A 23,440-nucleotide genomic window follows, 5' to 3' on the forward strand; every position below is an offset into this window, starting at 1 on the left:
AGAGAACAATGGACACATGGTGTACCCCGAACAATCCATTGAAGAGCCTTATGTTTACAGAAACGAAGGATTGCCATATGATTAAAAATGCCATTTATAACCAGCAAATCCCTGGGTGCACTTAAAATTCAAGTTAAAAAAAAAAAATCGAAACAGCTTTTAGGCAAACATCGATCCTCTAAAACTAGATACATCTATGCCACTTGGTTCTAGTTAGCCTCTCATTAGATCCCGGATAGAGGGATGTGAGCGAGCACATACACAGGTCTCTCGAAGAGCCAGGATCAAGGTCAAATACGTTTAAATCAAGTTCCACAGGAGAAGTTTGGGGAACTGAACCAAGAGAAGAGGGGGAATGGGGCCAAGGACAGGGATGGAGTTCCTAGCAGCTGTCACCTCTGCTGAATGCCGAACAAGAGGCCCCGGGAATGAAGCTAAGCCTGAGGGGCCAGGTCCAAGATGGCGGAAGGGGAAGGTGCCCACTGCCGACTGTTTAATATTGGAATAAGAAATGGTGGAGGAGACTAGGAAATCACCTCTGGGTGTCACCTCTTCTGGAATGGTACCACGGGGACATAAAACGGACTAAGGGGCTGTCTCACCCTTCCTTCCTGTTCTTGTGATTGGGTTCCGCAGGGTCAAGCCCCTGGCTCATCCCTTGTTCCAGCACCACATACAGTCACCAGCCCCTGGGTTCGGTTTGGATTCTCCTTCTAAGAGCTGCAGGTGTTTGGGGGAAGTGTCTCTGGCAAGCTGCCCCTTGCCATAGAGGATCCTCTCCTATCTACTTCTCATCACGTCCCTGTGCACACCCCATCTGCTCCGTAAGCCTGGCTCACATACTGCCTCTCCCCGGAGCCTTCCTTGAGCTGCTGCGGGCCCCGGGCAGGAATTAATCTCGCCTTCCTCCCCTCTTCTCCTTTCCCTGAGCCACAGTCCCCTCTCTCCTGGGAGAACTACACAGGGCAGATCAGGTCCCATCCAACGTCCCATGTCCATGGTACCCAGCAGAGCAGGTATTAAAAATACAAATAGGCTCCTGGCCCTGACCTTGCCAATGAGGGTCAGCTCTCTGTACCATTTTAAGTAGCAAATCTGGGATGCTTAAAGACAGAATATATCATTGTAACCGTGTGAATATGAAATCGGGTCATGTTCATCTGGCTCAGCAGTGGACTCATTCATGAAAACCTTTAAGTTACCCTTAACTAGCAACACCGTAATATTAACTTTTCAACACACAGTAACGTTTATCTCTGACGACACTAAGGTAAGCCGATTCTTTTTAGCATCAAGGAGTTATGGGAGGTGCTCATTCCTCTTCCTGTTCACATCGATGGTGGCCATGAGACTCCCCAACACCTGCACGCGATTGTATTAGGACAGCAACATAAAATTAGATAGCCTGACGTTTCTTTTTGCCACTTCTTCTCAACTCAGGTCCACTGAACCCTGAAACTCAGGTCCACTGAAACCTGAAAACCCTGAAAAGTCCAGGGGAAAAATCCAAGGAAGCCCAACATTGGCCTTCGAAACATTTAATAAGAAGTCATAATCAAACACAAAATGATTTTATTTTAAAAAGAATAGATTTACATACAGTACATAAGCAAGACAGCTGAAAGCTTCCAAAATAGAAACCAGGAGCATATGGCCCCAAAACACCACATGCTTTGATTACACCCGGGAAGCAGGAGATGCCTACTTGGGGGAGAAAAATCCCAGGTTACAGTGCGACCTTCAGGCATGTTGTAGAGTGACTTCGGCCACAGTCATTTAAAGGTTTTTAGTTCAGGGTCCCGTCTGTGTTTCCTTCTGCATATTCTGTTGTGGTGCAGGCCTGAGCAAAACCAGTAAGACAGCTGGTGCTAAGGACGTTGCAGGAGGGCCTGGCCCAGAGTGGGAGGGGGCCGGGAGGGCCTGCCCGTAAGGACGAGGGCATGTTCTGCTGAGCTCCTGGAGGTGCCAGTCGTCTTGAGGGCTTTGAGGGTTCCAAATGCAGGGTTGGCCAGACCCCAGGTCCTAAGTTTATCTTGGATACATCATGGTGAGTTTGACTTTTAAGTCTTAATCTCCAAGTCTCCGGCAGGAGAGGGGCTCTGGACCACGACTGAGGCTATGCCAGCAGGGGGCAGTCTCTCCCCAGAGAGAAAATCCAAATGTCTCCAAGGAGCCAGTAGGCCTGCTCTTTGAAGGGACAGGGGTCGGGTGTGTGAGAGAGACCTCAGGCCTGGGAGGGTATAACAAGTGCCAGAGGAGGGCCAGTGAGCAAGAGTGGGAAGCAGGTAGTGACTTTTCCAGTCCGTTCCTGCAGAGCAGTGGAGCTCAAAAACTAAAATGGTCTTCACTGATATACACTCTTTTAATTTTCCAGTTGCAAAACGAGATACTTTAAAAGACTGAACAACCACGTTCTTTAAGATCCAAAGCTAATCATCCTCCATCCAATCGTGTAAATACAGCCTTAAATATATTATCACAGCTGATTGCTGTCCTATTGTTGGGACTTAAAAGGACAGCATTAAAAATCACACACACACACACACACACACACAATTGAGTGAATTGCCAACACCCACTGCTGTGACAATTACGGCTCCTCCTCTCAAAAGATGTAAGTGGAAAACCCTGATCCTTTTGCTAATTAGCTTCAGAAAAAGCAACTAAAAATGATGCAGGAACATGCCTCGTCCGCGGCATGGATGGCGGGGGCTGGCCCAGGGCAGGGATGCCTGTACGTTGCCCCCCACCCCCACCATGCTCCATCCTGGTGCCACAAATACTAGGCAGAGTTTGCTGTAAGAACAGTCAAATAAATGTCCTTTTGATTCCTGCCTCCTCTAACCATGAAAAATGTCAGAAGGATTCGAGGGAAAAGCAGAATGGTTTCCTCAACATTGTTCTCGGTAGACTGGAGCACTGAGCCAAATAGCAAAGGGGACCTCGACAGAAAGCTCAGGGGCCGTGTTTGAAATCAGGACCAATGGGGTTTTCGGTTTTCACACTGGAGGCAGAGGGAAGAGCCCAACCCCGAAGTAAGTGCCCAGAAACCAGCTGCTGGGATTCGAGTCCCTGGTTTCAGTGGCCCAGGTACCACACTGCAGAAGAGACTTCCTAACCACACCTTTCTGCTAACTTTTCAGAGGGCCGTCGATGCGTGCTCCTGGTCCTTCAGAGCTGAAGATGTGCCCCCAGAGGGCGTGCTCCCCTAACACGGCCTGCCTACGCCCCGTGAGGACACACGCAGGCTGAAAGGCTGTGTTGTGTTTGGTCAGCTTGTCTTCCCGAGAGAGGCTGACCCCGCTCTTGCATTAATTACATTAATTGCATTAATGAACACTGCCGCAAGATAGGTGGTGGGAAGATGGAAAGGGAGCCCCCGATTCTATTTAGTAGGTGAAAAAATCGGAAAATCGGTTTACAAAAAGTAACAGAAATGCAGGAGCAAGGTCCCGGAGGCCACTTCCCTCCTTGTCCGGGCCCAGGGAGCTCAGTTCACGGGCTGTATGGGGCCACTCTTACAGGCAGATGATAGCGCCTCCCCAGTTTGTAGGGAAGCATGAAACACCCAAATACGCCCCAGGTCACGGTGAAGCAGGGGAGAGCAGGACACCCTGGGAACCCCGATGTTCAGAGGTGCAGGCAGCTAGTGGGTTTCTTGGATCAGAAGAGTGGGGAAACACGACCCGGAGTTCTGCACAACGCACGGACACAGACATGCGGATGCCCCCAGAAAGCGGGACTCCGGAGGGAAACAGGCTCCTGCCCACCATCTCCCACGGGTGCTCCCGTCTCTTACCACCCCATGGTGTGGGCCACAATGCTCTTGCCACCCGCGTGGGCACAGTTGAGTCATAACAAAAATGTCCTCCTGTCCAAGGAAGGCAGTTCTACACGACGCCACCCTTTCTCCAGACCCTAGTTCCAAGTTTGGACATGAGGCTCTGTGCCAGGCAAGGTCATAACGGAAGAGAAACACTGACCTCCAGCCTCTCAGATCATGCCTGTCTCTTCTGGATCACCCAAACCAGGCCGCAGTTCCTGCCGGCCCACGACTACGCCTGAAGTCCGTGGAACAGGGCGGGAGGCCCTCCAACAACAGACTGCGGGGTTAGCCTGGCTTCCCCTGCGGCCAGATGCTTACAGACTGATGGTCCTAGGACACAGTACTTCCTTTCACACGGCAGCAACATTGATCTCAGCTATCAGCAAAACGGACATGTGACTTAGGAGTTCTTTTTTTTTTTTTAAAGAAAAAGGTATTGTCAAAACTTGCCCACCTACCCCTTTCCTGTTTGGGCTCCCTGGTCCAGGGGACTCCCTTCCAACTCTTTGCGGTTCAGAGCAGTCCCAAAAACCTGTGCAGCATGGGCACAAAGGTCGTAGCACAGAGTCCCACAGACGTGTAGGTGACGAACTTATAAGGCACTTCGATCTCTAGTCTCCGCCTGGCCTCCTTGTTCCTGGTGACCACCTTGAAGCAGGAGTACAGCACCTGCAGGGAGAGGTTTTGTACCAGCTGACGCACTAGAAGGATCAACACGATCCCCACGGCAAATTTGGTCAGTCCCAAGACCAGCATGTTGGCGGTGAGTGGCGGGATGTTCTGAACGACAGGGAGAGCCTCGGTGGGCGCGGACGCGAGCTGGAAGAAGTGATTGATCCAGAACCCGAGAGTCACCCCCGCCCCTGCGGCCAGAATGGTAGTGGTGTCCGCTCTGGTGGGGCTGTAGCAGTCAGACACGGGGTAGTTGTAACACAGGAAGAAGGGCACCACGATGACACACACGGGGAAGAGGGGGCTGGCCGAGTCCAGGCGGTCGATAAGGGTCCAGGCGGGGTAGGTGAGGACGATGAGGACCGCAGTGACCAGGATGCCACCCAGCACATCCTGTGGGAAGGAGAGGAAAGAAGAACGTAAGCCCCCGTGGTCCGGCATACCCGCGAGTCAAGTGCGGCCGCTTTGACGTCGGAAGTACAATTTTGGCATTGCTTTACTGGGCGTTGCTTTGAAAAGTATAAAGCTGCAAAGATTTGAGAATGGGAAGAACACCTGTGGTGTTCACGGTGTGTATTTCCCAGTTTCCTTGTCCTGTGGACAGATGTTTTCATAACACGCAGCTCTAATCCCATTTTTCCTCCATCTTCTATCATTTAACTTTGGGTCGCAGGGTTGTCACAATCTTTGCAGGGGTGGTTTCACCCTTCCTTGGCAGGCCAGGGGTGCGGGCTGGCGGTGGGGGGGGGGGTTAGCTGCTGGGGGCGCCGTGTGCATGCCACCAGCGGCTGCCGTCCCTTCTAAGGTACATGTATTGGGGGTGGTTTGGGAAGACGTTCTGGATGGGGTACTGCCAGAGCGCCACCTGCGCTGGCGCCATTTTCAGAGACGAAATTTCAAACAGCACGCAGGCCGTTTCAGTGAATGGCTGTACCAGGCTTGTCTTCACTAATCCTTCTTTAGGACATTTTAGATTGCGGTCTTCTTCCTTCCATTCCTCCCTTTCTCCTCCCCCTGTGCCCTGCCCCACTCTATCCCTCCTTTCTTTTCTTAAATGCCTATTTAAACATCTTTAGGGGCGCCTGAGTGACTCAGTTCCTTAAGCGGCAGCCTTCGGCTCACGCCACAATCCCAAGGTCTTGGGATGGAGCCCGGCACCGGCATCGGGCTCCCTGCTCGGTGGGGAGTCTGCTTCTCCTCTCTCCTGGCTTGTGCTCTCTGTCGCTCTTTCTGTCTCAATCTTTCAAATAAATAAATAAAAATCTTAAAAAAAATTTAAAAGCTGGTGGACTTTTTTTTTTTTTTTTTTGCTGTTACTAAATGCCACTGTTGGGTGTCTGCTGCTGTGTGTCAAGCAGAGACCTGGACGCTTACAGGCTCCCCGTGTACCCCTCCTCCGCCGCCCCGCAGTGTGCCGGGACTGCACCTCTCGCCTGCAGGCTGTGACAAACCCAGAAGCCTGAAAACATTCTGTGGATGAAGCAGTAGAAGGGAAAGGGGACTCTTGTTCACGCAATTGTATGAATGCAAAATGGCACAACCCTCACGAGGAGGAAATTTTGATTGAACCTCTGACCTACAATCTCTCTCTGGGACTTGACCGTGGAGATATACCTGCCCGCATCCAAATGAGGTGTGTATTTATAAGTGGCAATGTGGCAATGTCCGTGCTAACCAGGGACGAGAAAAATGGCACGTTCCCCTGAAAGGGACCAGTTAGATCTCACCATGGTATCATCGGTCACGCAGGGCAATATGTTCTGTCACTGTGACATGGATGAGGAGGTTTCATTCGGGACATAGGATTTTTTAAAGGACTTGTTTATTTATTTGAGAGAAAGAGCAAGAGAGAGATAGCGCGCACATGAGCATGTGAGGGAGGGGCAGAGGGGGAGGGAGAGCCTCTCAAGCGAACTCCACACCGAGCACAGAGCTGACGTGGGGCTCCATCTCACGACCCCGAGATTGCAACCTGAGCTGAAACCAAGAGTCATAAGCTCAGTCAACTGGGACCCCCAGGAGCCCCTCTGATGTGGGATTTTTAAAAGCATGTTGCAGTGTGTGTGGATGCTACCATTTCCATTTTTTAAAGGACGGGAGAATATAGAGATACATTCTTTCTTGGATACGCCAAAAGTTCATTTGACTGGCAGAGGACACAGTGGGCAAGGAGACTCTTCACAGGATGCCCCCGTGTGCATCTGGACCTTTGTCATTATGCAAACACATTGCCTCCTTTAAAAATTTTAAGTGAAATAATTCAGTCTCCCCTCTACCAACAGGATCTGCCTTGGATTCCCATATGAAGTGGGGAATCCCAGGTGAGCCCAGCTGTGTCCCCCACAGGGGCCTTGGTATACCTGTGAACGGGGGGAGGGGGAGAGAAACCACCCGCCAAAATGTCACTTGCTGAGGTCTAAAGGACACATGTTTTGAGGGAAGGAGGAGACCCAGGTACAATGAATTCATTGAACTCAACACCCCAAACAAGCCTTTACTGTTAGTGGGGAGAGAAGATTCTACCACTCAGAGGGTCTCCTGGCAGCCCCACTGATGTCCCATCTGAGCTCTGAAGAAGTCAGGACAAAAGAGTCCTTTTGTCTCAATTTATAAAACTCAGACCTGAAGAAGGCTGTTTTGGGACCGCTCTGGCCAAGGACTCTTCAAAGGGCAGAATCCATCCGTGCTCACACCTCCAGGCCCCAGCACCCCACGTGAGCACTGGAGGATACCCCTTGGCAGGACATGGTTCACAACGGCCCCTGGATCTGTCTCGGGCACGGACCTCCTGGACCTGAAGGGGCGGGGGCGGAGAAGCTGGTGACAGGCAGGCCAGCAGGGAAGGGGGCTGACAGGGCAGGGCCACGGTACTCAGAGTAACACACGCCTCTCCTGGACCCCCTGTGGGGCAGTCACCGCCAGGATCAGGGAGCTGCTGAGCCCCGAAGGCAGTGGGCAAGCCCATGGTGCCGGAGCTCATGGACCGGCCAGGAAGCAAGGATTGCAGCCAAGCCGTCCCGACACCACCCTGCTGACAGCAAGGAGGCACGAGGGGGCTCAGACCCGTTCAGGAGTACCTGCCAGTACTCCAGAAATACTTCGTGGGGGGCATTTCAGTTAGGGGTGGGGACAAAATGCAGTTTTGCCCGGGCAGGGACAGGGGGTGAGGCGTGGAGTGATCCTGTAGGTGTTCGGGGAAATTCGCATGATCCATATTGCTACTGGGGTGCCCCACTGCCCCAGGCCACGGAAGCTCAGAGCCCTGCTGGCTGTACCCCCTCCTCCCTCCTCTCGTAGCCCACAACTCCCCCCACCCAACTACATTCCAGAGACTCCTCCTTCAGTGGAATCCCTGCTCTGCTGTCGCCATCCAGAGCTTGACCCTTCATGCCCTCTCCTGCCTGCCACTCTCCCTCACCCAAACCTTCACGGACTGTCCTGAAGGCTGTTTCAATAGCAAATGTTTTCCGATTTTTCCATGCTTTGCAGTCACCCAGAAGGATTACTAAAATGCAGATTTCAGGGGTACCTGGGTGACTCAGTGGGTTAAGTCTCTGCCTTCTGCTCAGGTCCCAATCCCAGGGTCCTGATATCCGGTGCTCTGCTCAGCAGGGAGCCTGCTCCCCCCCCCCCCCGCCTCTCTCTGCCTACTTGTGATCTGTCAAATAAATAAATAGAATCTTTTTTAAAAATGCAGATTTCAGGGGACTGAAGTGGGCCCAGGGGTCTGCACTGAACACCTGCCCTAACACTGAGGCAGCGAGCCCAGATAAAAACCCTGAGAAATACCAGCTCACAGATCGAGAGAGTCCAGCAAGATATGGGTTTGATTAATCTATCATTCTAGGGCTTTCACTCACTGCTTTCCCATTTGAACTTTTCCACTTCACTCGGATAGAGCTGCTTGCTTTCCCCAAACATGCCCGGTACAATTCAGTCACCCCAGGTTTGCATTCCTTTTATGTCCTATACACTTTAACCATCTCTATCAAGATCCTATCAGTGCATCTAAGGCTTGGCTCAAAAGCTATTTCCTTTCCAAAATATCCTTGTGCATTGCCGCAGCTGGAAATAACCTCTCCCTGAACTGAATGCCGAGGGCCTTGCTCAACGTCACTCAGAAAGCTCTTCCCTTCTCTTGCCTTTGCTGCGGTCCTGCGTCCACATGCTTTCCCCTGAGTTGATTACAAGACTCTTCAACAAAGGTGCATTCTCTTGCACCTTGGCATTGTCCTCACTTCTACAACAGAACCCAACACATAGCAGATTCCCAGTTGATAGTGATTAGGAGAATTTAATGCCTTTCTCTTATCCTGAATATCCCTAATTGGTAATACTCACTGTTTTGATACATAAAAGAAAATTTGCCTCTCTTCCTTCCTTCTGTCTTTTTTGCCACTGCAGTTACCAATTCCCAGACATCTGGTTGGAATATTCTTCATAAGCTAATTCTGTTCCTCTTCAGTGCATCAGGAGACTAGACACTTTTGGTCCACAGCCCTAGCATTTTCAGCAAAAATAATCTTTGCCAATATGGCTGCTGGCGTGGAGTTTTTTTCCTTCCAGCCACATGGTTGGATTTTCTGCCATAAAAGGTGATATTGTAATAAAGACCTTTAGTTTTTTTTTTTTTTAAGAAAAATACTTGAATCATCTCAAATGAGCTTTCCCATTTGGGGCTCTAATGGTCTAGTAATAAAATGGTCCCAAGGTCTCTAATGTTTGAAAATTCAAGAACAACTTTTTATACTATTCTCAAGCTACTCAAACTACAGGGACTGACAAAACTTGCTATCTCAAAATTGCATCTGCTGTTCTGATGTGAGCACATTCTAAACAAAGAGGGGATTTCTTTGGAACCTCTACCGTCCGGCACAGTACACGGGGTCAGAGGGAAAACAGTTCCCAGGGCTCGGGGAAGGCGAGGATGGGCTGTGGGCAGAAGTCAGGGCAGAGGGCACAGGGCAGAGGTGGGGAGCCAGCAGCCAGCCCTGGCACAATGCTGTCCTGAGCAGGTGGATGGGACAGGCAGGGCCGAGAGAAGAGAGGGAAAGGCATGTGCGGTTTATGGGGAGATGTGGGCGGCACAGGAGATCGGGGAAAGGGAATGGGACTAACACACGGTAAGGAAAGACATGACAAAAATGGCAGAAGAGATATTCCTTACTTCGAAAAAAAAAAAAAAAGGTTTAAAACATTTTTCACAGACTATAATTGGACTGTGAAGTGTACAAAATATTCACCACCTTGATCCAATTATTCCACTCCTAGGAGTCTGTTCTAAAAAAAAAAAATCAAAGAAAATAATAAAGCTGTTCACAAAGATTTGTGTAGAGGAATGACTCTCATTGGGTTAGTTCAATTCGTACCAATTAGTCCAAAAAGTAACAGTGCTCCACGACAGAACAATTCAGGAACACAATCAAGCAAAAATAGCACAAGGAATGGGGCATGCATCAAAATAAGAAAAATAATCTAGAAAGATATAAAATCAAGCATACTATAATAAGATAAAATATGTAATAATATGCAATAAATAAATAATATGTAATAATATAGCATGAATATTTGAGAGGATACATTTCTGGAGCCTTATTTTTTATGGTTTCAAAGTAACCCAAAGTGAGATAATATCAAGCAGAATACATACTTTGCATAAAGGATGCTCGTAGTTTTATAGAAATACATACTTGCATGCATGGGTAAAATATCAGAAGGAAATCAACTAAAATGTTAAAAGCAGTTTTTTTCTGTTGGCATATTACAGATGATGATTGTCTTCTCTATGCTTTGTAGTATTGTATAAATTTTCTGGTCAACACCTAGTATTTTATTATAATAAAAATATAATCCAGGTGAAGAAATCAGGATGTTAAAATCAGACTGTTTTGAAATAGATGAAGACAGAAATAATTAACTGGTGCTTAAAAATGTTCACATGATGCTAAGAAAGGAAGCACCCCAAGCACGATATGACCGTCTGCATTCCCATTCCTCCAGGATGTAACTATGTTTAAAATAAGGCCTGTGAGATCCGTAGTCAGGGCTTCCCTGTCGAGCACATTGTTTGAAATATAATGAACCTTTAGTTTCATTTACCATCCTGGGTTTGAACAAAACCTTTTCAATTATTTGCAAAAAGTCATTACACGAGACTAACATTTTCCAAGTTAGAAGGCAGAAGGACAACTTTTGTACCTATTCCCATTTTCAGTTATAAAACTTAGTACTTAGATAAAAGCTCAAGATTTATTTTGTCTCATTACAGAAAACAAAAATAAAGATTGGCAATCTGGAGCATTCAGGAAAAGAATGCTAATCAAGCTAGCCCAAAGCACCAGGACAAACTCCAGCCAGTGCTTATAGAAACACATAAAATTGTGTTTTTATTCTTAGCCAAACAGAAACGCTCCTCCGGGTCAGCACCTCCAGATATTTCAAGGCATAGGCCCCCACTCTGCGAATGGCCAGCGTTTATGAATTCTGACCCTACAGCGCAATCCCAACGGCAGCTTCCTGCCGCAAACTCACATTCCATCTCCAAACATCTTCACTGAAGAATGCTACTGAGCAGAACAACACAAGGTTAGCTAACTAGAAAGAAGCGGGGAGAAGAAACCCATTCATTCGATTGTTAGGAAAGAATGCATTCAGATCTCGGAACTATTTATGCCGAGAACTCTACTCTGGGATTCTGCCATCTTCCCCTCAGCCAGGTCCCCCGCTGAGAATGTGAAGGGCCCTCTGCCCTTGGCTGCCTTCACCAAGCAGGCTGCAGCCAGGAGCGGAGGAAAAGCCAAGACCGCTTCTTTGTAGGCACAGTGAATGCCCTCAGTGCGGGCAGACTCCGACGTTACAACAAACCGGGGGAAAAAAAACCCAAACTCCTACAATCATTCTAGAAAATAACGTTTAGTTATCGATCAGCATTTCCTAGTTAACACACTGAATACGTCCTCATTTCCATGCTGGCTCACAGTTAGTTCAATTTCTGAGAATAATGCAGATGAGATTCAGCAGAAGCCAAATGGCAAGAGAGAGGCAACACTGTTCATGAATATGAATATGAATGATTATGGAGAGAAACCTACATGTTATGTGATTAGCATATGTATAGGGGAGAAAGAGCGAATGCATAAGTTCAAAAAATATTAATTTCCCATTGAAACACACCAGCGTTCACAGGGACCAAGCAAAAGCAGGAAGATTGACCTCGCCACATGGTGTGAACATAAGCGGTCGACTCTCCTGATAGTCATGGCTCTTTGAGGGGGAGCTCTGTCGCTGATTCCCCCCGCCTTGCCACGACTGTCTCCTGAGCCACCTGACAGCCAAGCACAAATCTAGGACTAAGGGTCACGAGGCATGGAAATCTATGACCATAAAGAGAAAGCTCTGAAAAGGACCTTTTGAAAACTCACCAAGCTCGGGAGTAACTATGTGAGATAGAAGAAAGCAAGCCACCTTTCACCTTCTGCAATTTTAAAATAAATGCTCACTTTCTAAATGAACACATTTAAACCCTCATTAGAAATTATGTTAAATATTTTTTTTTTTTTAAGAAAATGGTTTTCTGTAGGCGTGTTAAGAGAAATGACATAAAACTTGGGCATGAGGCAAAAACAAAAAACCAAAAAAACCAAAAAACCAAAACCCTCCTTTCAATGTCATATGCCGGAAACGGTCACCCAAGGGTTACAGAAGGGCTGGTACTCTGTTCACTGTTTACTACTGATTGGATAGAGGTCTCAGACTTCATGATGGGACCGGCTCGTTGCTAGATGTTTGTTTGTCAGAGATGCATATAATTTCTGTCCAGTGGAAAGGATAACCTCAAAGTTGACAGTTTGTTGTGCTACAGGACAGTAACCAATTTTGTATATAACCCAGCAGTCTCAAAGTAATATTTCTTTATTAAATTATCTATAAATATTTCATGCCATATATCTTGTAGTTTCCTTCATTAACTAATCGGTTGAATAAAATCTTTGACACTTTTTTTTGTTTGGGCAAGAGTTAGGATTATACCATTTAAGATGATACCCAGGCAAGTAAATAGTTATTTCCATGTTTATTCATTTGATTAATTATCTTGGATGATTGAATATGTACATTCCCTATACCGACCACCACTCTTACTTACCTCATTTTACTTCGTCTATCTCTTAAGTAAACAAGTAAAAAAGGCTGGTTCCGTGTTTCCTAATGTGATGATGTAATAAGATACTATTGCATGCTTCTTAAAATACTAACATTAGCTAAATAGATACTTAGGTATGTATCTCTGAACTTCAGTCCGCATGCCATGTGATTTAGGAAACAATCACTTGCTTGTCTAGGCTTCACAGAATCTAACAAGTCCAAACAGCAGATCTTCACAGAGCAGACAAAACTCCCCCACCCATAATTCGCATTAATATGCACAGCTCTAACTATAATGAATCACAAGGCTTGGCAGGTCACTGGGATTATGATAGGAGATCAAGCAAGCTTCGAGACAGGTTATAACATCATTTTTGACAACTGCTAAGCAGCCTGTTAGAATGACAAGCATAGGGAAGGGCAATCTGCTAGAAGACACAAAAGGCACTGTCAAACATTTAAGCGATTTTTCTCCAATCTGGGTGGGCAGAGGGGCCTCTGAGCAACAAGAGAACAGAAGAAAGTCATGTTCGATGTAATATAATTGAACAGGCCCATGCAGGTTGAAATTTAATGGGCATTGTCCCCATATTTGCTAGGATATCATATAGAGGCTGTTATGGTGCTTTTCAAATTGTATCCTGCATTAGAATCTGCTGTGAGGCTTCCTAAAAGGCATTTCTGATTCAGTGGGTCCGGGTGGGGCCCGAGAGTCTGCATTTCTAACCAGCTCCGGGGGATGCTGAGGCCACTGGTCAGGGCCCAGCCTCACCTTGCTCAACCCCTGAGGCCAACGTGGGCTTTTCTCAGTGAATATCGCAGGTCAGGGCTGCTGGAGGGCTTCTTTGAAACACACACAAAAGACTAAAACTTCTGGATTATAGGAGTACCATACTTGAAAGTGAGAGTAGAGCTTTTGAAAGTCCTAAGGTGATCCTCTGATGTAGAAACTCTTGTGTATAAAGGCGTACGAGAGAGAGATCTGAGAATTCTTTGTTGGCCTAGTAACAGGGGTCCTCACAATTGGAGGGAAAGAAAATGTGTCCCAATCCTTTGTCACTGACCTTAGAAAACACTGGCTTGAATTCTCGAGTCCTGACTCCCTGTGCAAACACAGAAGTTCTAGGCATAGCCTGTGGCCCTTGCATCACTGGAGATTAGGAGCCTGGAAAAACACGAGTCTTGCTTTGCAGACTCTCCTAGTGATGTCAAATACAGCCCCGCAGTGTCCTTGATGAGGCTGGACGATCCCAACTACAGGATTTCCACTTCCTCGTCACTTCTCACTAAGTGAGAAGGAGGCAAAGCCATGTCACTTTATGAGAAGTGAGAGCCAGGATACAATGAGGCACAAGACTGGTATATGGGCGACCCTTTGTTTTCACAAGTGCAGGGACAGCTCGGGGTATGGTACAGAAAACAATCTACGCACATGAAATAATTTTATGGAGGTTTCCATCCTTTTTTTTTTTTTTATTTAAAGAATCAAATCAATTGCTGCACTTACAGGAACACTTGAGTGCATTAAAAAATATGATACGTGAAGTATTTACTTCCTTTCCCATGTGAGCATGTTTTAAGGAACATTCCCACCACAGACATACCTTAAACACGGACCCCAGTGGTGTTTTGAGATCAAAATTAAATTCTGGAGCTTATGCTGGTTTTCAGAGGACAGGGTGCAAGGCAGCTCCTTGACTCCTCTCTATCTGTCTGCTGTGGCCCAGTTGGGTCTGTCAGATCAGCAGCAGGACAGACTTGGGTCATAAGACCAATTCTTGGGCAGTTTTATGGCTGTATTGGATAAACACCCCTTTTGCCCTTTCTGGCTAGAGAAACACTGCTGTGGCTCTCTGCAGGCAACGTCGTCCAGCTCAACTCAACTCTTCAAGGTGAGCTTCTCATTTTGAAACAGCACTACAGAGAAGGGTTGGGTGTTCAGTAGCTCTGTTGAGAAGTAGCTTCCCTTTGTCAATCAGATTTGGGAGGTAGGACTACAGCAACTAAGAGGAATTTTGCTAATCAATGATTTGACAATTTGATTGATTCTCAAACAATAAACGGATAAGAGATGTAAGCTCTTTGAAACTCACGTATCTGTTTCATTGCCAAAATCCATACTAAGTGTTGCTCCTTGAAGAAAAAACACAAAAAAACCCCGAAACCAGACAGTGCAGGGGAATACTAAGAAATGCAAGTACCCAGTCAAAGAAGTTATTGTTCATGACAGTAAGGTCTCAAACCTCCCTTCTAGGAAATCCTCATATAAATAATAACAGAGCTCAAATATTTATTATGCATCCATTCAAGAGCAATCATGTGCTTTTATTTTCAACTGGCTACTATACACCAAGAAATATAGGAGGATAGAGGGAGAGTAAAATGCAGTCTCTGTGCATTAAACAAAAATAGCTTTACAGTTTTTGTCAAAAACAGTATTACAAGTGCATGGCAGAGGCCTCTGTCCATAACCACCCCCTGACACACATGATTTCACAACTAATGGAGCCATACTCTGTAAGCTGTTCCATGGAGTTCCAAAGCTTTCTTTCATTGACAATATGTCATACACATCTTTCCATGATTACAAGAATGTAATCATGAAAGCATGACTCATTAAAGCATTACTCCAATGGCTATAGAACACTCCACTCTGTGGAAACACTATATGTTACTTAACTAGATCTGATCGATGGACATTTAGTATATTCTCATTGTTTGCTTTTAAATGCATTAATAACATCCTGGAGGGGTAGTACAGAATGGTAATTAAAAGCATGAATTCTGAAGTAAGACTACTTGATTTTCAATCTCCGTCCAATCTCTTACCAACTACAGAACCTTGGTCAGGTTACTCAACCTCTCTCTGCTTCCTCTGTAAGCCTGGGGTAACAATAGCACTTCCCTAGTAGGGTTGCTATAAAGTAGTCAACTGTCCTGTGAGGAAGTCAATGCATGCAAAACATTGAGAATGGTGCCCAGTAGGTCATAAGCACCTTATAAATGTTTGCTATCGTTTTCACTTTTACACTTGTGCGATTATATGCTTTAGAGAAAACTCCTAGAATTGGGCTAGAAGCCCAGAAGATGAAGAATGTACACTTTAGACATCCATATATTCTGCAAAATGCCCTCCAAAAAGCCTATACTGATGGGTTATCCATAGCTCTAAAAATAGTCCTCCTTGCTTGGCAGATATGAGATCTGAAAACTCACTGTTATCTGACCAAGCCAGTTATACCAACTTAGTCCATATTGTGGGCACATGGAAATGGCAAGAATCCAGTACAGGGACACTGAAGGAGAGGACACAAATAATTCTATACCTAGCAAAAATATCCTCCAAAGAAAAAAACAAAAGTGAAACAAAGCCTTTTCCAAAAGAAACAAAAACTGAGAGGAATTCATTATCAGCATAACCATGCTGGAACAAACACTAAATAGACTAATGGAGGCAGAAAGAATGAGATGCCACATGGACAAAGAGAACTGTAGGAAGGAATGAAGAACAGAAAGGATAAATACACAGACAAACCTAAATACATGTTCACTATGAAACAGTAAAATTAAGTTCTTGTGGGCTTTAAATCTACGTAGAATTGAATTTCATTTAATGACTCACTCCTCCCAGCGAGTGGGGAGGTACTAATTTGCATTTGACTCCCATAAATCAAGGATGTGTGTTGTAATCTCTTGGGTAACCACTAAAAGAACTGTGAAGACTTTCTAATAAGCCCACAGAGGATCAAAACCAGGAGAGTTACAATACTTGACTGAAGTTGGTGGGCTTTTACCACCTCACATCAAGACTTATACAAAGGTACAGAAAAGAGAGAGATGGCATTGGGATGAAGACAAACACAAGAGAGTGGAGTGTACAGACATAGAGAGTGTCAACAGTCATTTGATTTATAACAAAACTGATGCTTCAGTAAATGGAAAAAGGGCAATCTTTATCAATGGTGCTGCGCATACTGGGTATTTCCATGGAATACAGATGAATCAAAAATCGATTCCAAGTAGACTCCCCATCTAAATAAGAAAAGCCAAATAATAAATCTTCTCAAACACAAGAGAATATCTTCAAGACAGTGTGGTAGGCCAAAGTATCTTAAACACCGACACAAAAAAATTGTAAACATAAGTAAAATTTGATCATTGGGCTATGTTAAAATTAAAAATATCTCTTTACCTAAAGATACCACCAATAGAGCCAAAAGGCAAGCCACAGGATGGGAAAAGAAATTTCAATACTGTACATATATCTGACCAGTGACTCACCAACAGAGACAAGCAACCCAGCAAAAAAAAAAAAAAAAAAAAAAAAGAAAGAAAAGAAAGTCAAAGATAAAAGGCACCCAACAAAGGAGGCTATATAAATATCCAATAATCACATGAAAAAGGGGCTGAATTATTATTCATCAGAGAAATCAAAATAAAAGCACAATGAACTACCATCACACACCCAAGGGCATGACTACAATGTAAATGGCTGACATCGGGAGGGTGGGGAGAGATGCCGAGAACTGGACATCTCATAGACCACCAATAGGAGTGAAAATTGGCCTTAATTCTTCAGAAGACACAACGGTATATCCTAAAGCTGAGCCTACCTGATGACTGAGCAATTTTACTCCTACATTTATACTCCTAGTCAGACATAGGTACTTGCTCTGAAAGCCACATCAGAAGCACCTGGGTGGCTCAGTGTGTTAAGCCTCTGCCTTCGGCTCAGGTCATGGTCTCCGGGTCCTGGGATCAGCCCCACATTGGGATCTCTGCTCAGCCGGGAGCCTGCTTCCCCCCCCCTCTCTGCCTGCCTCTTTGCCTGCCTGTGATCTCTCTGTCTGTTAAATAAATAAAATAAAATCTTAAAAAAAAAAAAAAAGCCACATCAAAGGAAGCTCAGAGTAGCATCATTTACAACAGCCTCAAGCTGGAAACAATCCAAAATACCCATTGATAAGAGAAGAGATAAAGTGTGATATAGCCATATGTTCTAATACTATCCAGCAACGAACAGTAGTGAACTAAAGCTACATTCAACAGGGGTGAATATCACAAACAAATTAGTAAGTGAAAGAAGCCCAAGGCAGAAGAATGTCTAGCATGTAATTCCATTTACAGGGAGTTCCACTAAGGGGTGGGAAGGACACCTGGGGAGGGGGTTCCTGGCGAAGTACAGTGTAGAGGGCAGGGGGGGCACTTCTGAGATACTGGTAATGCTCTATGTACTGCGACCTGGATGGTGGTTACTTGGGGGTGCTTACTTACCTCTCCCTCTCTTCTAGATGCTACTTACACACCTATATCCAGGCCCCAGATTCTCCATGAAATTCTCAAGGAACTACAGAACCTTCTTCCTCATCTTTGACTGTATCACTATCTTATTTGCTCACTGAAACGTGGGAGGTACTGAGTGGCCTGTCTTCAGACCCCCTTCCTTCTCTCCTAAGAACTGGGCCATCAAGGAGCCTCAAACCTTCATGCCGTTGAGGCCTGTTCCATGGTCCCTTCTCGCACAGCGAGACGCTGGCCGCATTCGACTCGGGGAGTTCGAGAAGCTGGAAATGGAGCAGCCGTGCGTACATGGTATTTACTGTAGCAGTGACACACCTAATATCTTGTTCACGAGTTTATTCTTTCAGGTAGAAGGAAATAATGTTGAACAAATAGGAGATGATGTGAGCTAGACTTCTCCTACGGTGAAGGCAGTATTCAGACTAACAGGTGAATCTTGTCAAATCTACCTCAATAAAGTACAAAGAAATAAAAGAGAAAAACATTGATTTAGGAACTGATTACAGATGCTATCCCTACCCCTCGATGTTTACTGTGCACTTACTGCCCACTGGCAGGCACTAGTGGGAATTGCCAGGAATGCAACGGTGAGGAAAGTAAGATTCTTAGCCTCAACAGCCTAATGGTCGAAAGGATGAACACAGCCAACACATGCCTGTATCTTAGCTTGCTCTTAACGGCTAATAAAGTGATCTTTACACATCCAAATGCACACTGACCTAAGACACCTCGGATGAAAATCTCTCAGATGTCCTTAAATCTATGAAATAGAAACATTTGTAGATGAGTTAAAAGAAAGAAAAGTTGGGAAATTCACATTCCTGCCTTTTCTGTTGGCAAAACATAGGTTTCCCTAGGAGGTGCACTTCTTGGAAATTATCATGAGCAGACTTTTTCAGAGTCTGCTTAATAGAATCTAGAGGACAGTGGGAACAAGGATCACGAAGCCCGATGGAAATGGTCAGCTGGTCTCCTGGGTCATTCCCACCTCCTGCGGAACTGGGGACATGGAGAAGGTAAAGGTGCCATCCCCATAGCTCCTCTGGAAGTCAGGTCACCCAGCCAGTGCACTCACGGGGAAGCCACCTTCCTCTGCTGCTTCTGTGACCTGGTGAAGTCCCGGCAACATTAATTGAAGCGGCTGGTCTAATGAGTCCAATGTCTAGTCCCCGGCTCCTAGTTTCTAGAAGCATCTCTGGGAATAGTTACAGTGGTGGGACTCAGCCGGGCATCTGTTCATGAGGTTGGTGAGTCAGTGTGAGATGTGGGGCTCATGAGGGGGTCAGTGGCGTTGTCACCAGCAGCCCTTTGGCTTCTGGGGGCAGCAGCAGCTACGGGCTCTCTCTGCCCATCAAGCCCTTCCCATGTTCTGTGAGCAGCACATTCCCCTGTTTAAATTCCCTTCGCTTAAATATCTAGAGTTGATTCTATATTTTTCACTCCAATATAGAGTTTTAGGTTGTGCTTTTGTTTCCAATAAAATTTTACTGTTTAATTAGCAGTTACCAAGTGCCCATCAATAGATGTCAGGATGGAGGCAGTCCAGGAATGTACAAAGTAGCACAAACAAATCATACTCAATTTGAGAACAGAAACTTCCACAGAAATAATTGAGAGTTGGCCAGAGAGAGACCTAGAATGCATCTTAGAGTAAACACTTAGGATTTCCTTCACCATAAGGGCACCTAGGTGGCTCAGTCGGTTAAGTGTCTGCCTTCCGCCCAGGTCATGATCCCAGGGTCCTGGGATCGAGTCCCATATCGGGCTCCTTTCTTGGAGGGGAGTCTGCTTCTCCCTCTGCCTGCCGCTCTCCCTGCTTGGGCTCTCCCACTCTCTCTGGAAAATAAAGAAAAAGAATTTCCTTAACTGTATAAAATGGGATAGAGCCTTGGGTGGGTGAGCCATGTTAAATTAGTTTCTTTGACTTTAAATGTTTAAGAACCTTGGTAGACTCACAAACTGCTTCTGGGATTTTTTTTTATTCTTACCAGAGAATCTCATGGGACACCTATTCCACAGAACTCTGCAAGAAGCAACAGTGAAGAGTACTCTGTTTTTTTCACTCGATACATATTAACAGATTTCCGTGTTCTAGAACTTTAAAAAAAAAAAAATTGGAGTCTCAACCTTGCCATTTGCAGTGATGTGGATAGAACTAGAGGGTATTTTGCTGAGCAAAGTAAGTCAATCAGAGAAAGACAATTATCATATGATCTCCCTGATATGAGAAAGTTGAGAGGCAAAGTAGGGGGTTTGGGGGGTAGGGAAGGGAAAAAATGAAACAAGATGGGATCAGGAGGGAGACAAACCATAAGCGACTCTTAATCTCACAAAACAAACTGAGGTTTGTCAGGGGGAGGGGGTTAGGGAGAGGGTGGTGGGGTTATGGACATTGGGGAGGGTATGTGCTATGGTGAGTGCTGTGAAGCGTGTAAACCTAGCGATTCACAGACCTGTACCCCTGGGACAAATAATACTTTATATGTTAATAAAAAAAATTGGAGTCTCAGAGCTCAGTCGTTAAGCATCTGCCTTTGGCTCAGGTCATGATTCTAGGGTCCTGGGATAGAGCCCCACGTAGGGCTCCCTGCTCAGTGGAGAGTCTGCTTCTCCCTCTCCCATTCTCCCTGCTTGTGTTCCCTCTCTTACTGTTTCTCTGTCAAATAATTAAAATCTTAAAAAAAAGAAAAATTGGAGCCTCTTCAGCTTTTATCCCTCTATGAGTATATTTCTCCCCTTCTTTCCCTAGTCTGCCCTTTTTTCATATTTCAGAGTATAATATGATTTTTAAAGTTACATCTACTAAAATTCACCTTTTCGAGTTCATAGTTCAGAGGTCTGACCCACGCATGGGCTGAGAGAACCACCACACACATCAGGACACAGAACAATGGCGTCATCAACCAGAACCCCTTCACACCACTCCTTTCCAGAGAAGCTCTCCTACATCCCCAACTCCTGGAAACCACTGATCTTTTGTCCCTCACTACAGTTTTGCCTTTTCCAGATGTCATATACAATACACAGCCTTCTGAGTCTGGCTTCTCTCAGTGAACATAATACACATGAGAACCAACCACTAAGAGTTTGTTCTGCATTACCGCTGAGTATAATCCATCCTGTGGAGGTATCCTGGTTTGCTTATCCATTCACGGCTGAGGGTATCTATCTGGGTTGTTCCCAGTTCTTAGAGATTATGAATAACTGCTTTATCAATAAATACATAATTACATAATGTTAAATAATTGGATGTTGTCCCAGGTCTTAATGGATAGTTTGTTTAATTGAGCAATTCCTTACTGCTGCACATTCAAATTATTTTTCATGCTGAAATATCTTTATTTTTAAAATTTTTTTAAAGATTTTATCTATTTAGTTGAGAGAGCAATAGCAAGAGAAAGCATGAGCAGGGGTTGGGGAGAAGAAGAAGCAGACTTCCCTCTGAGCAAGGAGCCCGAGATGGGACTTGATCCCAGGACCCTGAAATCATGATCTGAGCTGAAGGCAGACACTTAACTGACTGAGCCATGCAGGTGCCTCAATGCTGCACTATTTTTTTTTTTTGAAGATTATTTATTTATTTACTTGACAGACAGAGATCACAAGTAGGCAGAGAGGCAGGCAGAAAGAGAGGAGGGGAAGCAGGCTCCCCGTTGACCAGAGAGCCCGATGCAAGGCTCGATCACAGGACCCTGGGATCATGACCTGACCTGAAGGCAGAGGCCTAACCTACTGAGCCACCCAGGCACCCCTGCACTATTTTTAAAGAACACTACCCCCAATATGTTCAATGATTCTTTAGGATAAGTACCTGGAAAAGTTATGCATTGTACCTTTTACTGCTTTTGATACACATTAGATCAAAAGGTCCCCTTATGAGAATATCCTATTACTTAACTCCTTATCATCGCTGATTTTATTTTTCACCAATCTCACAAACAAAAATTTTAAAATGACATCTCATTTTCACCTGTCCTTCATGACTTCTATTACATCCCTGTAAATATCGGTGAGATTGATTCCTTATGCTTATTGGACATTTAAATTTTTTTTCTTTCAGGAATTGCCTGTTCTTGTGATTGCCTGTTCTTGAGTCCTCATAATAATTGTTTATCATTTACTACATTTATGGTTTTTTTTTAAGATTTTATTTATTTATTTGACAGAGAGAGATCACAAGCAGGCAGAGAGGCAGGCAGAGAGAGAGAGAAGGAAGCAGGCTCCCAGCTGAGCAGAGAGCCCAATGTGGGACTCGATCCCAGGACCCTGTGATCATGACCTGAGCCGAAGGCAGCGGCTTAACCCACTGAGCCACCTAGGCACCCCTACATTTATGTTTTTAATGACGAATTTCTTTTTTAAGATTTTATTTGTCAAAGACAGCATGCACGAGTAGGGGGAGAGGTAAGCAGAGGGAGAAGCAGGCTCCCTGCTGAGCAGGGGCCCAATATGGAACTTGATTTCAGGACCCTGGGATTGTGACCTGAGCTCAAGGCAGATGCTTAACTGACTGAGCCACCCAGGCATCCCTTAATGATGACTTTTTTTTTTTTTTTTTAATATACAGAGCTTTAGTGTATGTAGTCAGCTCTTTTAACTTTCCTTTGTGGATTGTTACATTTCACATCATGACTTTTTCTATTTTAAGCCCCCATAAATATTCATTAATGTTTTCTAATCTTTCTGGTTTTTGAGACAGTGTGATGAGTAGAAGAGGCTTCCTGGTTGAGACCAAGTCACCTCACCTTGAGCACCCTGGATTTGCTTCTGCCCCTAAGCTCTGAACTACTGATAATGTGTAGGATTCTTCTTTTCTAAGGGGTACGTCGGTCATCTGAAGGTGAATAGTTTACTGAACTAAACTGAATTTATTTTATGATTGAATTTGATTTAGAAATAGGCTCCATCCTCAGCTTTCAGGGGGTTAGCTGAGGATCACAGCAGATCATTCTCCCTCTCCTTCCCTTTGTTCCATTGGTAGGACAAACCAGTAACCATGTAGAAAGTTGCAAGGAGAATAAAGTGTGTCGGCACGTGCATGTCAACATTTTCTGGAATGTCACAGCAGCAGTGAGCATTATGGGAGAAATATATATATATTTTATGCACAAGGGGCCAAAGAATATCTTTCAAAAATCCTGTAAATAGAGGCACCTGGGTGGCTCAGTCAGTTAAGCATCCACCTTCAGCTGAGGTCATGATGTTAGGGTCCTGGGATGGAGCCCTGCATCAGGTTCCCTGCTTAGCAGGGAGTCTGTTTTGCCCTCTCCTTCTCTGTCTTCCTCTACCTGCTCGTGCTCTCTCTCTCAAATGAATAATAAATGAAATCTTAAAAAAAAATCATGTAAATAAATGGGAAGGTCTGACTCATTTTACAAAAGCTGATTGCACAGATTTTGAAGACTGTGGGTTTTCTGAAAGGCATTCAATTATAAGCTTATAAAAACACTTCACCCTTCAATGAAACTGTAACACACAGTATCATCACAAAGGCAAGTA

At 45.2% G+C, this 23,440-nt stretch overlaps 1 protein-coding gene across 4 annotated transcripts in view; it reads right to left on the reverse strand.

Annotated features, from left to right (window-relative positions):
- Positions 1-1,555: 1,555 nt before the first annotated feature.
- The window catches only part of SGPP2 (sphingosine-1-phosphate phosphatase 2), a 109,396-nt gene continuing 87,511 nt past the window's right edge, over positions 1,556-23,440 (reverse strand). For all 4 annotated transcript variants that reach the window (XM_082690422.1, XM_082690425.1, XM_082690424.1 and 1 more), the window contains one exon: positions 1,556-4,891. In XM_082690422.1, the coding sequence (XP_082546548.1) occupies positions 4,340-4,891 (552 nt within the window). In that variant the 3' untranslated portion in view covers positions 1,556-4,339. The remainder of the gene's footprint in view (positions 4,892-23,440) is intronic.

The sequence above is a fragment of the Mustela nivalis genome, assembly GCF_964662115.1.
Source record: "Mustela nivalis genome assembly, chromosome: 11".
Classification (NCBI taxonomy): Eukaryota; Metazoa; Chordata; class Mammalia; order Carnivora; family Mustelidae; genus Mustela; species Mustela nivalis.